Source organism: Macrotis lagotis, chromosome 4 (assembly GCF_037893015.1).
Source record: "Macrotis lagotis isolate mMagLag1 chromosome 4, bilby.v1.9.chrom.fasta, whole genome shotgun sequence".
NCBI classification, from domain to species: Eukaryota; Metazoa; Chordata; class Mammalia; order Peramelemorphia; family Peramelidae; genus Macrotis; species Macrotis lagotis.
Window position 1 is genome coordinate 98,611,332 of NC_133661.1, and position 17,100 is coordinate 98,628,431.

A 17,100-nucleotide genomic window follows, 5' to 3' on the forward strand; every position below is an offset into this window, starting at 1 on the left:
TTTCAGAGATCATCACCTAGTGGCACTAATTCTTGATCAGAAAATCCCTCTATAGCTTGACCAAATAGTCATCCAGACTCTTGATGAAGTAACCTACAGTGATAGAGAACTCACTATTGCCTAACTTATTTCATTGTATTACTAGACACTTTCGGTATTCATTTATTTCCTCATGTCGAATCATAATCCTTCTAAATTCTACCCATTATTTCCAATTCTTCTCACTAAGACAAAGTAAAATAAATCTAATTTCTTACCCATAAAATATTGTCAGCTATCTAAATAGATCTATCATGTTCCCACTAAGTTTTCTCCAACCTAAGTAAATATCACTGGTGTCTGACTAATTTTTATACGAATTAGATTCAGGTTCCCTTGCTATCCCCTTCCATAAAAGTTCTCCAATTTATCACTTTCCCTCCTAAAAATATGATACTCAGAACTGAACAATATACTACAGATATGGCCTAACCTGGTAACATTGGGACAATCATCTTTCTCATCCTGGACATTATGCTTTTATTAATGCAATTTAAAAAGACATGACATTTCTTAGCTACCATGTCACACTGTCAACTCATATGAAACTTGTACTCTACTAAAATACTAAGTAAGGTCTTAACCATATCAAATGCTATCTAGCTCAGTATTCTCGATCCTCCAGATAAAATGATGAGGTCCTAGATGGGCTCGCAGTACATCAAAAAGAGGTTAAGTATAACTTGTGTGACCAGAGATTTGCAGATTGATTGAGAACTGATTGAGAGTACTTTCAAAGAAAATGAAGGGAAAAATTTATAACATACTTGGATAAAAGTTCAAAAACTGGTTGCCAAGAACAATATCAGACTTGACTTAGAAGGGAAAAAAATAGTAGAAGAATCCTTTAATTTAATCCTTTAAGGGAAGAAAGCTGAAAATAACAAGACTTAAAGTACTATGTTACCTCAATGAAATGTAAGTTCCTTGAGGGCAGAGATTATATTTCATTTTATTTTTGTATCTCTAGGGCATATAGCTCCTATAAATAGCTCTTTGCAAATATTATTAGTAACTTAATAAATCTTGTTGGATTGAGATTGGATTGAATTACTAGTATTCTGATTAATTTTGGAAACCATTTTCTAATATTTTAATATGTGTCTCACAGTGGTGTTGTTCATTTAATTCATTCATGTTCCAATGATTTGATTCTAAAAATTTTAGAAGGGAAAAACATACAAGATGGACTGAGAAATTCCTATTTACATTTGCAGATAAATATTATTTTCTCAAAATGGTTATGATTTAAAGAAATTTTTATTTCTAAGATATGAGTCAGAATGCTTTTACCTCTCAGACAATTTCTGCTATTATTATGGGAAATTATCTTCAAGGTTTTGGTAATGACTTACATATAGGGGAGTAAGGATAGCACCTAAACTAGGTGTTATGATATTAATGGATCTTTAACTTTTGTTTGAGTTGTTCGATTTAATTTCAAATATCTTTTTTCCTTTTTTTTTTACGGTTTTTTTTTTGCAAGGCAAATGGGGTTAAGTGCTTGCCCAAGGCCACACAGCTAGGTAATTATTAAGTGTCTGAGACCAGATTTGAACCCAGGTACTCCTGACTCCAGGGCCGGTGCTTTATCCACTGCGCCACCTAGCTTCCCCTAAATATCTCTTTTTAAAAAATATACACTTGGCACTAAATTCACTTCAATTGTGTCTAGAGTTCAGGAATATAGGGAAAATACTTAACTATGAAAAAATATTTACCATACTGCAGGAAAGGAAAAAAAAAACATTGATAATTCATTCTGCAATGGAATTTCTCTTCATCAAAACAAAAGCATGTAAATTAAAATATCCGTAACCATTCAAGAATAATAAGAAACAGATGTAAACAGTTCCTCCCTCATAAAATTTCAATCTTGGAAAAGGAACTATTGTCTTTTTCAGACAGACCAATTTTCTGAAATATGGGCATATGCCTGAAGGCAGAGTGTATGAATTTATATTATCTTCAAGGGTTTTAACTTGCAGAAATGACAGCTCTAATAGAATAGGCAGAATTATTTAAAGGGACTGGTCAAATCCCCTCAAAATGCTGAAATATTTATTATCCTTTGAACTACCCAAATTTCATGAAATCTGCATATACATTCATACAATTATACATACACATTAATTAAAAATTAAAGAATAAAGTCCAAACCTGAAATAATGCAAGAGAGTGTCCATATCTTTGGAGGGGTCCTCTTGATATAGGTGCCACATTCCATATGCTGCTTTCTAAATTGTAACTAAAGAATATATGAAAAAAAAACAAACCTGTGAACCAGCATCTCTTTTATTTCCAATTTTTTTAAAAAATCAATTATTTTTCTTTTTTTACTTATTTCCTAAAAATATTTAATTTAATAACAAAAGAATAACTCAAAATTCTATCCTAAAAATTTTTATAGGGAACAAAATAAAACTGAAATTGCCCTAAGTACAGAACATTTATTATCTTTATTTAAGAGATCCCTTTCCCACTCACGTATTTGATTCTTAGCAAGGCTTTTACCCTCAACCCATCTGCTGACAGATCTGAAAGGATCAGGGAAAATCAAGAGTTCTCTGGTTTATATCCAGATGCCTCACCTTTAGATCAAGATGGCTAGATTTCAAGTCAGAGAACAAGTGTTCAATTCCCAGCTCTGCCACTAATCTGTGTGATCTTGGGGAAATTATTTAACCTCTATTGGATTCAGTTTCCCCATCTATAAAATAAATGGACTGGGCTAGATAATCTTTAAGATCACTTTCAATTCCAACTATAGTCTTATAATATGAGAAGCTTCTGTTTCATAAGAAATTAGGGACTGACCCATGGAATGAGAATTTTGTCTTGCCATTATTTTCAAGTTAATCTTTATTTTTGATAATTCAATATACATACTTCATATAAATTTGTTTCCAACTAACAAATTCTACTCAAAAACCATTTTAAAATGTTTTAATATATGATGTATAATATTATGTATATAATGCTAGACCCATTCTTCAGTTTTTCCTTTTGACTAAATTTGTCATTGTATATTACCATTCCATCCTTCTTAAATCAGTTTTATCCATATTGAGCAATCTTAATTTCTTATATTAACAGTTTTAATCTCATAACTGAATGTAAGTAAGTTATAACTGGCACTATTTACCAATTCTAGATGTTATTAAAATGCTCTATAGCTGATTTTCTGTCCATTGGTTCAACAATAAAATTAGTTCTAATATGATTCCTTTATTTTAAATATACAAATCTCATCATACACCATCCCATCAAGAGAACAAGGTTCTAGAAAGGAAAAAATATATTCATTTGCATAAATAATATAAAAGTTTAGGACAAAAAATATTCAGAATTGATTTTTAAATATATTTAATTAACTCAAAAATGATGTATAACGTTCATATCACTGGAATCCCTGGAATTTTTTTCAAAAACTATTATTATTTTCCAAAGTTGTCCATGTTCTTTGTTTATGTCTCCATTTCTGCCTCCAGATTCAGAACTTATGTCTTCTAGTTCATTTTATATCATCTTAACAATTTTTTAAAATCCATCCCCACTAGCTCTTTCAGTGTTTTCTTTTTTAATTGACCCTCCATATCATTTATTTAAAATTCTTGCTGATCACATGAATATTCCTCAGACTATTTCCCTTCACTTCCCTGGAATTCTATTTCCTTTAATTTGATATAACACATTTTCAAATAGACCTTTGAATCAGTGCTTTCCTTCTTCTCCATGGTGAAAGGTCTCACATCCCCAAAGTAATTGTTAATTTTACATCTCATGTTGCTGAATCTTCCCCCTCTCTGAAGCCTGATGCTAGAATTGTAAACTAATAGAATTGGAAAGGGCCTTAAGATTCAACCTTTGAACTTTACAGAGACCCAGAAAGAGCATATGACTTGCCCAACATTATACACTGCTGCAGAGCTGAGTTCAAAGCCAGATCTCCTGACTCCTTCTGGTAAAGAAGTGGATTCCCCAGCCTCAGGCCCCATCAGTATGCTATTTCTGATAGTACACAGACACTTAAAATAATGCTTAATACAACAGCTTAAAATAACACTTAAAATAGCATTTAAAATAACTTTTAAAATAACAGCAGCAACCAAAAATAATATACATTTGCCCTCTAATATAAATTCCTGCACTGACCACTAATAAAGAAAAAGGAAAAAATTCTGTTTTCTTCTTCAAAGTGCTTTAGTTCATTGCAGACACACCAAAAAAAGCTTTTTTAAAGTACATGTTTAATCAAAAATTTTAACCTGAAGATGCATACTTTAGACAATTTCAACTTCATAATAAAATTCAAAATAACTAATAAAATTATGGGTTTACTCATTTGAATCTAGTATTACTGAAGTTAGAAAAAAATCCTAATAATCTTGAGAATTTCAGGGGTTCTTTTTACCCTAAATCTCAGAGTCTCAAATCCAAAAACTGACATAATTTGGCAACTCTGGTATAAACATGCCAAACAAGTAGAGATTCATGAAATATATAATATATACATCAATATGTGTATTCACCTAACTTATTTCATGTACCCACAAAAAGACATTATATCAAAATAATTAAGTATTCACACTAGAAGTAATTTTGCCTGCTAATTAGGAGAATATTTATATAATAGAAAATAATTTCTAAACAATTCAATATAAAATATGAAAGACAACTTACTTTAAGACCATTTGAAAAGAACTGTAGTTAAAAGTATATCCACCAATCACCCACATAAATTTTCCATGTAAAACTGCCTTATGTGAAGCTCGACCAACAGAAGGACTGAATGGTTTTACATTTGGAAGAATCCAATAGGACTCCGTAGAAGGTACATTCAAAGAACAATCAGGACCTATTTTTAAAAGATAGTATGAAATAAAGTTTTATGTATTAGAAATATAAAATATAGATTAAAAGAGTTAAAATAATAAACAATCTTCACACTGACAAAAGGTCAATAGCCTCTTGTGCCATAATTTATTTTTTAAAAACTGACAAAAGATTATTACATAATATGTATTATACTTATAAAACAATCAAAGTTTGAAAGAAAATTATTGGTATTATATACAAATTCCAAATAATCTTAAGATATGCTTTATTATAAAACATGTTAAGAAGAGGTATTTCTATTTGGTTCGGGATATGTTCCCCTACAAAAGTCCTACCACATTTCCTCACTGAGGCACAGAGAGCTGACTTCAGATTCTCAAATTCTGACAACACAGTACAAGCAAGGGTAGATCCTACATCAAGCTGGAAAGATTTTTCCTTTTCAGATAGATAGATAGATAGATAGATAGATAGATAGATAGATAGATAGATAGACAGACAGACAGCCCTTACAATTCACTATTTTTCTTGCCCAAGAACTAATCTAGCTAAGAGTATAGAGATTTACCACCAGTTATTTGATCTTTGCAGCTCTGGTAACAACAACAAACAAATAAACACAAAATGGTTATAAGTATTGTCCAGTCCCTTTTAGCTCCTTCTGAGACAGTAGTTAAAGTAGAACAATGGACAGGGTGTTAAAAATCATGCAGGTTTTAATATAGTCTATAAATATTGGCTGTTGTTAGACTAAACATAAAATCCTTACCCCATGACTAATAAATCAATATGAAGGATATGAACCACATCAATTTTGACATCTTTAATATAAATGAACCAGAAAAATATAAGTTGTGACTAAATGAAAGAATGGTTTCACATGTCCCCTTGGAGAAGCAAATAAAGGAGCTGGTGGAATTGGCTAAATTCAATATACAAAAGTAGCAAGAATCATTTCAAGGGATGCTTGGTCCTCTTACCTTTCAATGATCGTGCTTAGCATAAACAATAAAAAGCTCCAAATTGAAATAACAGGCCAGTAATTTCAATGTCAAAGTGGACATAATAAGTAAGTGTAATGAAAAAATTGTTGCAAGATATGATAGAAGATAACAAAATAATTTTCCCTTCTCTATCTTCTTCTCTAAGGGGGTTCATATACTTGCATAATACACCTCCATTACTTCTATACATATGACTCTAATATTTATTTTCTAGAATATTTTTTAAGAATCGAATCCAACTATCACCTACTATTTATCATGCATCTCTTAAAACTTGCTCCTCTATTAACATCCCTATTTCTGTTATGGTTATACCACAATGAATTCAAAAATCTCAGAATAATAATAATTTCTCCATCATAATACCAAATCTATTGTTTTACAAAATCCCATCATTTCTACTCCTCTGAAATTTCTTGCTTCCATCTCCTTCCAAAAACCTGGTTGAGGGTTAGAACAATAATTTTCTCCTCTCCTCTCCTCATCTTTAGCCTCTTCCCACTCTAAACAATTTTAAACACTACAATCAAATTAATTTTCCTAATACAGTTCTGATCATAACATTCCACTGTTAGAAATTTTCATTGTTTCATCAAAGCCTATTGTATAAAATACAAATTATTTAGCCTAGTATATAAGGCCTTATATACTTGTCTCCATCTTATCCTTCTAGACCTATATTGCAATAATTCTTTTATATATTCTATGGTCCAGGCTAATCATCACCTTTGATAATTTTGTATTCTTTCACATCTGTACTTCTGCTCATATAATTTCCTATATCTAGAATATCTTATTCTATCTGTATTTGTCTAATTCCTACTAAACTCTCAAGGCTTGATCAAATGCTGAAAGTCACTTTAACCTATTTATTAAGCACATTACAAAGAATGTGTCCAAAATGTGTACAAAAAAAATTGTTCTTGCTATTAGGGAGTCTATAATCTATTGTAAATACTTCCTTGATCTCCTCATTAGAAATGAAATCTGTTTCATTTTCTTTTGCACCTTTCTTATCCCCTACTAAATTTAATTTCTTCTATTAGTTGTATCTTATCTTTCCTAAAAGATCAATGATTTATTTATGGTTTGAAAAAGTTTTACTCATCAAGTTGTCATACTCAGCACTTATTTACAAGCACTAATCAGTCTATAAAGCTCTCTGTACTGAATTATTCCATTCACTTCCTCTAGGATAGAACCAATGTGATAAATAAGCATTTAAAGATACATTTTCAAAGGTATAATTTTCAGCATAAAAAACAGGTTGGTCAGGGAGATATTTGGGGGCAAATGTGATCTTTCTTGTGATTCACAAGTCACATCAAATACCTACATATCAGGCTTTAATTTTGCATTTTGATTATTAAAATTGTTTCTAAAAGAGCAATACTCAGGAAACAATTAATCAATGAACTTTTATTTAGTCTTTTATATGACAGGTAGCATTCCAGGAACTGAAAACAAAGACAAAAAGTAAACAAAGGCTGACTTCAGAGGTTAATATTTCATGTAAAAAGGAAGAAAACATGCATAATATCAGTATATATATATAAAATATAAGCAAAATACAGTATCTGGAAATTAAGGAATATTAGGAAATTAAGAAAGGGCTCACATAGCATTCAAAGAATGGATAAGTAATTTCCATCAAAATTTGAAGGATACTAGAAATCCTAAGTGACAGAGGTGAATAGACAATGCATTCTAGGCTTAAAGTACAGAGCCAGGAAATAGAAATTCTTCTATAAGGAGTAGCAGGGATACTATTTTGACTAGAATTCAGATTGTGTAATATATAGTCTAATGTCTAAGTTTAGAAAGGGATTTAAATAATAGAGTAATTTATATTTGATCCCTGCATCAATGGGAAACTCAGGAGAGTTTACCCAGGGGGAGAGTGGCATGGTCAGGACTCCCCTTAAAAAATATTACTTTAGGAACCTCTAGAAATGATGGATTGGAAAGAGGAAGACTTGAAGCCCACATATTATGATAGTAATGTAATAGTCTACACTAAAGTTAATAAGGGCCCAAATTAAGGCTATTTACAATACAGTTCATAAAGCTTAACATAAATAGTTTAACTCTTCCTAACTTGCATGTAATTCTTCATAAATTTAGATATTAACTGTGAGTCATTCAAAACCTCTCAATAGATTATGATCTTCTGGAGATCAAGGATGATTGTTGCTGCTCTTTTTGCTTTCTTTTTATCCTCAGCATTTGGTACAATGTCTAAGAAGAATAAGCACTTAATAAATGTCTATTGACTTCACATGAACTATATTATACATACATTTGGGCATTTCAGAAGGAAAGGACAAATTAGAGGATCCTTTTAAAAGCATTTGCATTAGAGAAAAATATGCACATCCTTTAAACTAATTTTATCAAATTTCAAGCTTTCAGCATTGGATGAAGTTCTAAAACTTGAGAGAATTTGGATCTTTTCAGGTTGGAATAGAACACTTTTAGTCAAGTTTACTGATATAGCCCAGTTCTATCAGAGTATCAAAATTCAAACAAAAGGAAGGGAGCCAATTTCTCAGGTCTGTTGGAAGCCAGACATACCTAGAAATGTTCAGATTTCTATGGCCTAGGAAAGGAAAAAAGTGGAGAGAAAGGATTGAGAACAGTCAAGAAACAAAAGTCAGAAAAATGTGCTAAGTTCTGGAGGTAAAACTAAAGCATATATAGATGATCACCAATGCAGCAGTAGTGAACAGAAAAATGTCTTGACTAAAAATGAAAAAAAATGCTAGAATTTGTGTCTTCCACAAAATAAGTTATTTCTTAAAAGCTCAAAGTAAAAAATGATATATATAACAGAGCTCTTTCATTAATGTGGGAAAATACTGGTATAGAAATTCTCTCTACTAATGCATATTGGCAAACTATCTATAACTTAAAGAGTCTTAGAAAGCTGTCATAGATAATAAGAGATTAAGGGAGTTTCCCATGGTCATATAGCTATTACATGGCAGAAATAAGAGGAAAACACAGACTTTTCTGAATCAAACCACTTTGGCAGGTTATTACTGAATTTATATTTTAAGATATTCTTTTTTTTAAATCACTTCAAGACCACAAGTTACCATTTTTAAATAACTCATGAAAGGCTGAACAGATATAAATTGGATCACTAAGTCTCTATATGCTAAAAAAAAATCCATAATACTATGAGTCTAGTTAAGATAAAAAGCTAAGTTTAAGATTTTAACTTCAACTTGTATTTATGTTTTTAAAAGCCAGGTTGAAAATATCATTAAGTTCATAAGAAGGATTTCATCATCCAAATTACCTTAAAGTAATAAATCTTGTTTTTTTCCTTCCCTGTGAGTAAAAGTGTAGACCAGACATAACTACAATATAATGTTATTGAATAAACATTATACAATAATAATCAAAAACCTATATGCATATGAGACCAATTAATATTTTAAGACTTCTGCAGTTCCTTGCTGATTTGAGTTTTAAATTTCAATGATAATTATGATCTGGTTTGTTGTTTAGGCTTTTTTCTTGATCATCATTTCAATTTCTGGAATCAATCTTAACTAAGCTAAGGTGGTTATTTTTTTTATTTTTTTCCCCAGTAGGGAATGAGAAGTGGGAGAAGAGGATAGCCTTATTTCTTATTTATTAATGTTAGAAGAATGGATGAGTGGATGGAGGACAAAGATAGAATTGGGTTCAAGCCCTACCTTTCATTTGTACTAGTTTTATGTTTCCAGGCAAGTCATTTGATCTTGTGGAAAAGTCTCTAAGGTTAAATTTGCAATGAAATTGCAAATATATAGTTTCAAAAAAGAGGAATTAAATTTTAAATTTAAATTTTAAAAAATTAAAAAAGAAAAAAATAAATCTACTTTCAAATAAACTTAATATTTCCAGACCACTGAGGATAATTTTTAGTGATTACAAGTTTCTACGGAAGAGGGAAGCTATCCAATAATGCTTATGTGTGTTATACATCTTTGCTAGCATGACAACTCAAATGAATTTGTTTATTTAAAGACACACAGGAGCATGCAAAGGAAAGTACAAGAAAAGACAAGAAAAAATGCACTGCTCAACTAGAAACCAGGGTACACCTGGTTCTCTTTATTCCTCCCTCTGTGAGTAATGATGGCATTCAATGAGGCAGCTGGGATAGAGATGGCAGCCTGTAGATCACAGGTCTTAGTTTATGTATATCTTTTTAGTTTCTCACTTCTAATCTCATAAACAGGAAGGTACCTAATTAGAGAGGTTGCATAAGACATGAGATTTTTGAATGTTAAAAGTTTTAGACCTAGATTTCAGAAAGACTTGGAGAGAAAATTCAGGCACAATGAAAGGATATCTCTAGAAATAAAATAGCCTATTGCAAGGAAGGATAAAGTTTGTGGGGTTGCCATACTTACCTGTCTACAAATGAGTCAATCAGCCTTCTCCAGATTTAAAAAGCATTAAGGGTTTTAGTCCCTAACAAAATGAAAAACTAGAGTCTTTCTAAAAATAACTTATTATTATGATTAAAGTATCATGTTCCCTATATATATGAAATAAATAATAAAACCATGAAACAAATTTTAAGATTTAAGTTTTGATAAATTAGAAAAGCAAATTTAAACTGTTAACACTAGAACAGAAATCTCTTTACTCTGCTAGTCTGAAATTAGTGTTGATATTTATTGATTATCAGGGAACATTAATACTATCTGTTTTTTTAAAGGAAAGAAAGATGCTACCCTGTGTTTCTTTTTGAATACTTGAAATATTATATAAATATATAGGGGATAAGGCTGGAAAATGGACAGGGGATTTCATTTGATACAGAGAACCTTCTACTAATGCAAACTGATACCTAATTCAAATGTGAATGATTAGTATTTTAATATTTGTAATCAAATGGCTAAATTTTGACTAATAGAACTAACTGTATAAAAGATAGTATGTTATTTTAAAAAATTGATTAAAGAATAGACTTTCCTAATCTAGAGAATTGTTAGTTATAAAACAGCATTTTAATGGACAATACTGCCATCCTATGGTAAATGCTGAATTCTATCCCCCCCAAGAGATTAAAACTAATATTTTGAAATGTTTTTAAGATCCAAACAACTACAGTATGGATAAACCAATATTTGAAATAATGAAATGAAAATCCCCCACAATATTTAGGTTCAATTCTTTACACAAAAGAGTAATATTACTTGAGTGATGAATTTCATATATCATTTCTTAATGTAAAATTCAATACATTATCTTGATAGTGATGCTAAATTTTTAAAAAATCATTATTTTCTAACTTCCTTATCAAAGTTTTAATATACATTTTAACAATAAGAAAATCGGAGACTTATGCAAAACTAAATTGACATTCCACATGTCTTAATTTTTTTGTTTTCTCTTCCTCTTTTTTTTTGTAAAAGGTACCAATTTGTCATTGGTACAGGCAATTGCTGAATAGGATACTCCCTTTAAAATACCAATACCAAAGGAGCACTTGAATGTCAAGACTAGGAGACTCTTCTTGCATCTTAGGAGATTAAAATAAAATTGTACTTAAGAACACAGTTACAATTTTTGAGACTCCACAAAAGATTAGGATGAAAATATGAGCTATAGATTGCATGTTTACTTTAAACTAGTAGAGGAATAGATTTATATGTCTATCTATGCTTGCATTTAGACAGATAGACCAACAGATAGACAAAAGATTCTCCCCTGAGCTCCAATCCACATCACTATCCAATTTTTAAACATCTTGAACAGATATCCTATAGGCATCTCAAACAAAACATGCCAAATGAAAATCAGGATTCCCTCCCATTCAATCTCCCATTTTTTCTGTCTTTTCTAATATTGTCAAGGGTACCACCATCTTCCTCACCCACAATTGCAGCCTTTATGGCATTCTCACCTCCTAACTTTCATTCACCTCACATATCCAACCATTTGTCAGAGCTTTTCTCATTTCTTTCATTTCTCTTCTTCATAAACCTTTTCTTATTCACACTGCTATCATGCTAGTGGTCTTTATCCCCATACTATGACAATAATGTTTTAATTGGTCTCCCTTTCTCTTTCAAAAGCCTCTTCCCATTCATATCCATCCTCTACTCAGCTAGTGAAGTATTTTCCTAAATGTCTTACTACATCATCGTCCCCTCACCTACTCAATAAATTCCTCTGACCCCTTGCTAACTATTTTCAGTAATTTTTAGTCATTTATGTGACTCTATTTCAGGTTTTCTTGGCAAAAATACTGGAGGGATTTGCCATTGTCTTCTCTAGTTCACTTTACAAATGAGGAAACTGAAACAATGAGAATCAAGTGATTTGACCAAAGTCAAATAGCTAGTAAATGTCTTAAACTAGATTTGATTTTAAGATGAGTCTTCCTGATTCCTAGTCTGGTATTGTAGTCACACTACCACCCCTACTAAGTACTGAATTAAAAATGAAGTTATCTGCATTTAAAGCTCTTCACAAGCTAAGCCTTATTATCCTGTGTGTCTCTTATACTTTACTCTCTCTAAATATTCCATAATACAGTTATGCTGACTTATCTGCTGCTCCTCATATACCTTTCCATTCATTATACTCCATGCCTGCCATGTTCTTTCTCACTTCTGCCTCTTCATTTTCATGGATTCCATCAACAATCAATCCATAATCTCTCTGCAGGTCTTTTCAAATCCCAGCTGGTAGGATCTTGTTCTAAGCTTGCTTTCTATTTATACTGTATATAATGTGTATGTATCTAATTATTTACATATTGTCTCCCCCATTAGAATAGGAATTACTAAAGGAGAGAGACTATTTTTATCTTTCTTTGAATCCTCGCTACTTATCATAGTCCTAATATAGTAAGCTCTTAATATTTGTTTTTTAACTAATTATGTAGAGCAATTCTTGGCAAATCTTAAAATATTTTATGAATGCCAATTGTTTTTACTAAAATAGCTAATTAAAGTCAAAAAAGGAAAGAACTGGCCTGTAAATTACAAAAAGTATGTTTTTCCTCTCAAGCAAAATCTTAATGTCTAGAAAATGCATCTATCAAGTTATAGACATCATGAAGAAAATAACCGATAATAACCTTGCAAAGACTCAAATATTATTAAAACTTTCTATAGTAATGTTATACCTAATAGATGAGGAAAATATAAATGTAAATGATCTTAAGTGTAGGACTTATTTCTAATTCTCTCTTGCCTATTGGGATCATATTATATTATGTTTTGATCAAACAAGCTTTCATTGGCTCAACAAATTAAATAGTGGCCTTGCCAGTACAATACTTTGATTCAACTTGGTAAAATCTGATAGAGCTATTGCTCTGCCAGCATAAATTTCAATACCTTGAGATCAAATCTCTGTGCCTCAGTGAAACATTGCACTTGGATTTTAATAGATTTATGTAGATGCAGCAAATATTAAAGAGTAATAAAGCTATAAAACTAAGTGAAGAGAGACAGGTGATGATTTGTTCTGCCACTGGAGCCAGAAGAGTTCAGTTCACAAGGATTAAACTAAGAGAAAAAATTCTTTTTTAATAATAAATCCTCCCTCCCATTTTACACTTACTGAGAACTAAGTTAAGCCTAGATTTCCCTACCTCTTGATTCTTCCATTATTCTAAGTTTAAAAACCTTTATCCCTAAGATGATAAGTTACTTAATTTCCATCTCTGCTCCTAATCCCTTTCCCTACTACCTTTTTTTACTAATAACTTTGTAGCTCACACTATCCACTTTGAACCCTGCATCTTTCCAAGGCTCAAAGATTTATTACTAAATAATACTAGGATGAGAATCAAGCACAAGGAAGGAGAGAGCCACCCTGAAAACCACCAGTATTCAATTTCTTAATGGAATCATTCTTTTTTCCAGCCCATTCCCTTACAGAAAAAATGAATAAAAACAGACACCACCAATAAAGTGTTTTTAATGTTAAAATTTATTGGTAAAATATTAATAATACAGTAATTTTTGTACTTCAGGGAATATCAGTATTTTAGGTAGTCCTTTTAATTAATTGCTACAATCCAGAAAGCAGAAGCTAACATTTATAAATGCAATGTATGTTGAATATATACTTTATTTAAATGAGGAAAAAATAACCCTGTAAGTAGAAATTAGTAAATGACTAACATTCACATATAACCTTGATAATTTATTAAACAAGATTCTACCTGTAACATTTAAGTAAAAGAATAAATCAAAATTAAAGTTCACAATACTTTTCACAATGTCACAAGCCATGCTAATAACTGCAGATAAGTAAAACTTATTTATTATAAAACATATGCCAAAAATATCAAAGGAAAATATAATGGCTACATACTGTCAAAATCTTAATATTTCTTCTAAAGTAACATAGCAAAATTAGCTTTACCTTGTCTGCCTCCTAGCAAATACATAATAGCAGCTAAATCAATATAGTTATTTTAAACACTAGAGGCAAGAAAGAGAACACAAAGTAAAGCAACCAGTAAACAATGGCAGCATCTTAAGACCAGAACAACATTATATATCACAAGAAAACAAAATATATCAATGAACAACTGGGAAAAATGGAGACAAAAAACAGGAATGAAACATGACAGTTCATGAACAATATAATTGTCTGCCTTTTTTTAGTAATTACAGTGAGATAATCCTATGTTCAAGTTTGAAAACTGTTATAAGTGTATATCAATAGGTATTGAGCATGTTCATATAGGTATATAAATATGAAATATTTAGGATACACATTTCATTTTTAAATAATTTTTAAAAGAATCTTTCTGATATAGGACTCGAGTTACATAAAAAAGAGGTATTTCAGTTTCAAGACAAGAGATAAATAATTGTCAAGGCTGTTTTTGTTTTAAGGCAACCTATCAACAAAGCAATTTAACCAGATATAGAGACTCAGAGATGAATTTGTATTTATTAAGAAATTTACCAATAAAAATTTTTTAATGTTTTAAATATTCATATCAATTTCAAAACAATGAGAAAATATCTTCTTTTCTCTCTAGCTTCCTTAAGCTTTGATTTATAAGGTGATATGAATTTGAGTTAGATAAAATATTTCATTAATTTCTAAAAAAAAAGGCTGAAACTATAGTTTCTCCTAACTTTATTGATTCCAGTGTCACAATAGTGAACTCATTAGTATAAGAGAGAACCAAGCGTAATACATATACCATGAAAAGAATAATGGACAATTCTAGACAGATGCTTGGAATAATTCTAATAAGGATCACTGATGTTTTTTGTAATATCTGATAAAAATAATGACTTTGATGATCATATTATTCTTGAGCAAAGACTCACCCCCATTAATGAAATTTGTATGTTGTATTATTTCTAGAAATCCCTGAGTTACAACACAGTTTTGAAGGTAGATAATTCATATTATTCACATCTTAAGATCTAAACCAGTAAGTTGATCTCCCTATTCTGGAAAATAATTTGGAATATGAAAAAGTATATTATTTACAGTTTTTAAGTCAATGATATGCACTACTGAAATATATACACATATATAAAATCAAAGACAGAAGGAAAATACACACCAAAATATTCTTAATTCATAATATATCAAATGTTCATAACTTTCTGTGATAATAAAAAAACTAGAAACAAAATGAATATCCTTTGATTGGGTAATTAATTACCAAAATGGAGAATGGAATAAGGAAAAAAAGACAATGAACTCAAGTGAAATAAGAAGACATATGAAAGGATGAAGAAAACAGAACCAAGAGGACAATGTATACAGTGACAGTGATATAAACAAAAACAACAATAAGGAAACAAACATCAAATGAGTGCAACAACTGATACTCCAGGGATACAAGACTCCAAGGAGTAAATGATGAAACATCTGTTGTTATATAGGTGGAAGATTATAGGAGCAAATTGTTGATCATATTTTCAAACATAAACCCAATATCAGATTGTTTTTCTTTAACTGATTTTATTGTTTTTAATAAAGGAAAATTTGGACATTATAGGAAATTGGAAAGTGATTGTAGTATATTAGAAATGTATTAAATAAAAACATCAAGCTAAAATGATATATAATGTCTAAAACTAATAGTCTTTGATGTCTCTTTACAGAATATTTACAAGTCAATTTAGGAAATATTTAGAAATTCTCCAACTTTTTAACTAAGTTGATTTTCAAAGAATCCACTAGAGGTCAGCCGTGCTTAATAAATATCCAGAATACACTCCCACCATTAAATCAGGCTGATTTTAAGAAAGTCATTTTTAGAAAAATCATTCTTTACATTATTTGCTATTAGCCAAATCAACACTATTGTGTTTCTATAGTTAAATTAACATTAGGACATTTCAAAAACTTAGCAAGAAAATATGGAAAAAAACCTAAGAAATATGTTGGCAAATTAAATATTCTGAAGAATCATGGCAAAAATATGAGAATAAGAAATTCAAACTGGATTATTTTTCTTTAAAGGAAAAAATAAACTGTTATAGCATGTTCTTTAGTCTAATGGAAATGTTAAATGTTACTTTAAAAATAATCACATCGTTCTACTCACCTTGCCAGCTATCATTGCAGACACACAATTTTTCTCCTGTAAGATCACAGTACCCATGATCTGGACTGCCACAATTAGCTTTACAGTATGGGATATCACAGGCTTCACCTTTCCAATATTTGTCACACTCACAATAAACCCGACTTGGAATGGAAGAGCTGGTTGTGCATTTCCCATGCCCAGAGCAATTGTTAGGACAGGAATTAATTCTGTAAAATAAATAAATATATGACAAAAATTTTCAAAATCATGTTTTTAAAGCAGTGATGAATTTTTTTGAAAATGATATTGTGGAGTGTTTGAAAACGTTATAACTGCTAGGTAAGGTTATATGTCGTGGGCTATCTTCTACCTCTCTGTGTGTATTTTTATACATATTTATTTACATCTACCTATTAGGTATGGAATTATTTTCATTATTTCTTTCCATTTCCCAGACCTTAGCAGAGTGCTAAGGAGTGTAATAAGTATATAACAAGTACCTGGTAATCATGAAAAATTATGCATCTATTTTTGCTTCCTAGATTGCAAACTTAAGGGCAAAGACCATACATTCTAATTTTTCTAATTCACCTAATCCATTTTCTCTATCTACCTCCTGGTCCCTCATCCCTTTTCTTTCCATCCTTTCCTTCCCCCTCCTCTTTCCCCTTTCTCTTACACACA

General features: G+C 30.6%; 1 protein-coding gene across 2 annotated transcripts in view; it reads right to left on the minus strand.

The window, feature by feature from the left end:
* ATRNL1 (attractin like 1) overlaps positions 1-17,100 on the minus strand; it is a 1,271,094-nt gene that overhangs the window by 1,191,075 nt on the left and 62,919 nt on the right. For both annotated transcript variants that reach the window (XM_074233580.1, XM_074233579.1), the window contains exons 5-7: positions 16,435-16,643; positions 4,723-4,897; positions 2,200-2,287 (exon numbers count right to left, since the gene is read on the minus strand). In XM_074233580.1, coding sequence (XP_074089681.1) covers positions 2,200-2,287; positions 4,723-4,897; positions 16,435-16,643 — 472 coding nt within the window. The remainder of the gene's footprint in view (positions 1-2,199; positions 2,288-4,722; positions 4,898-16,434; positions 16,644-17,100) is intronic.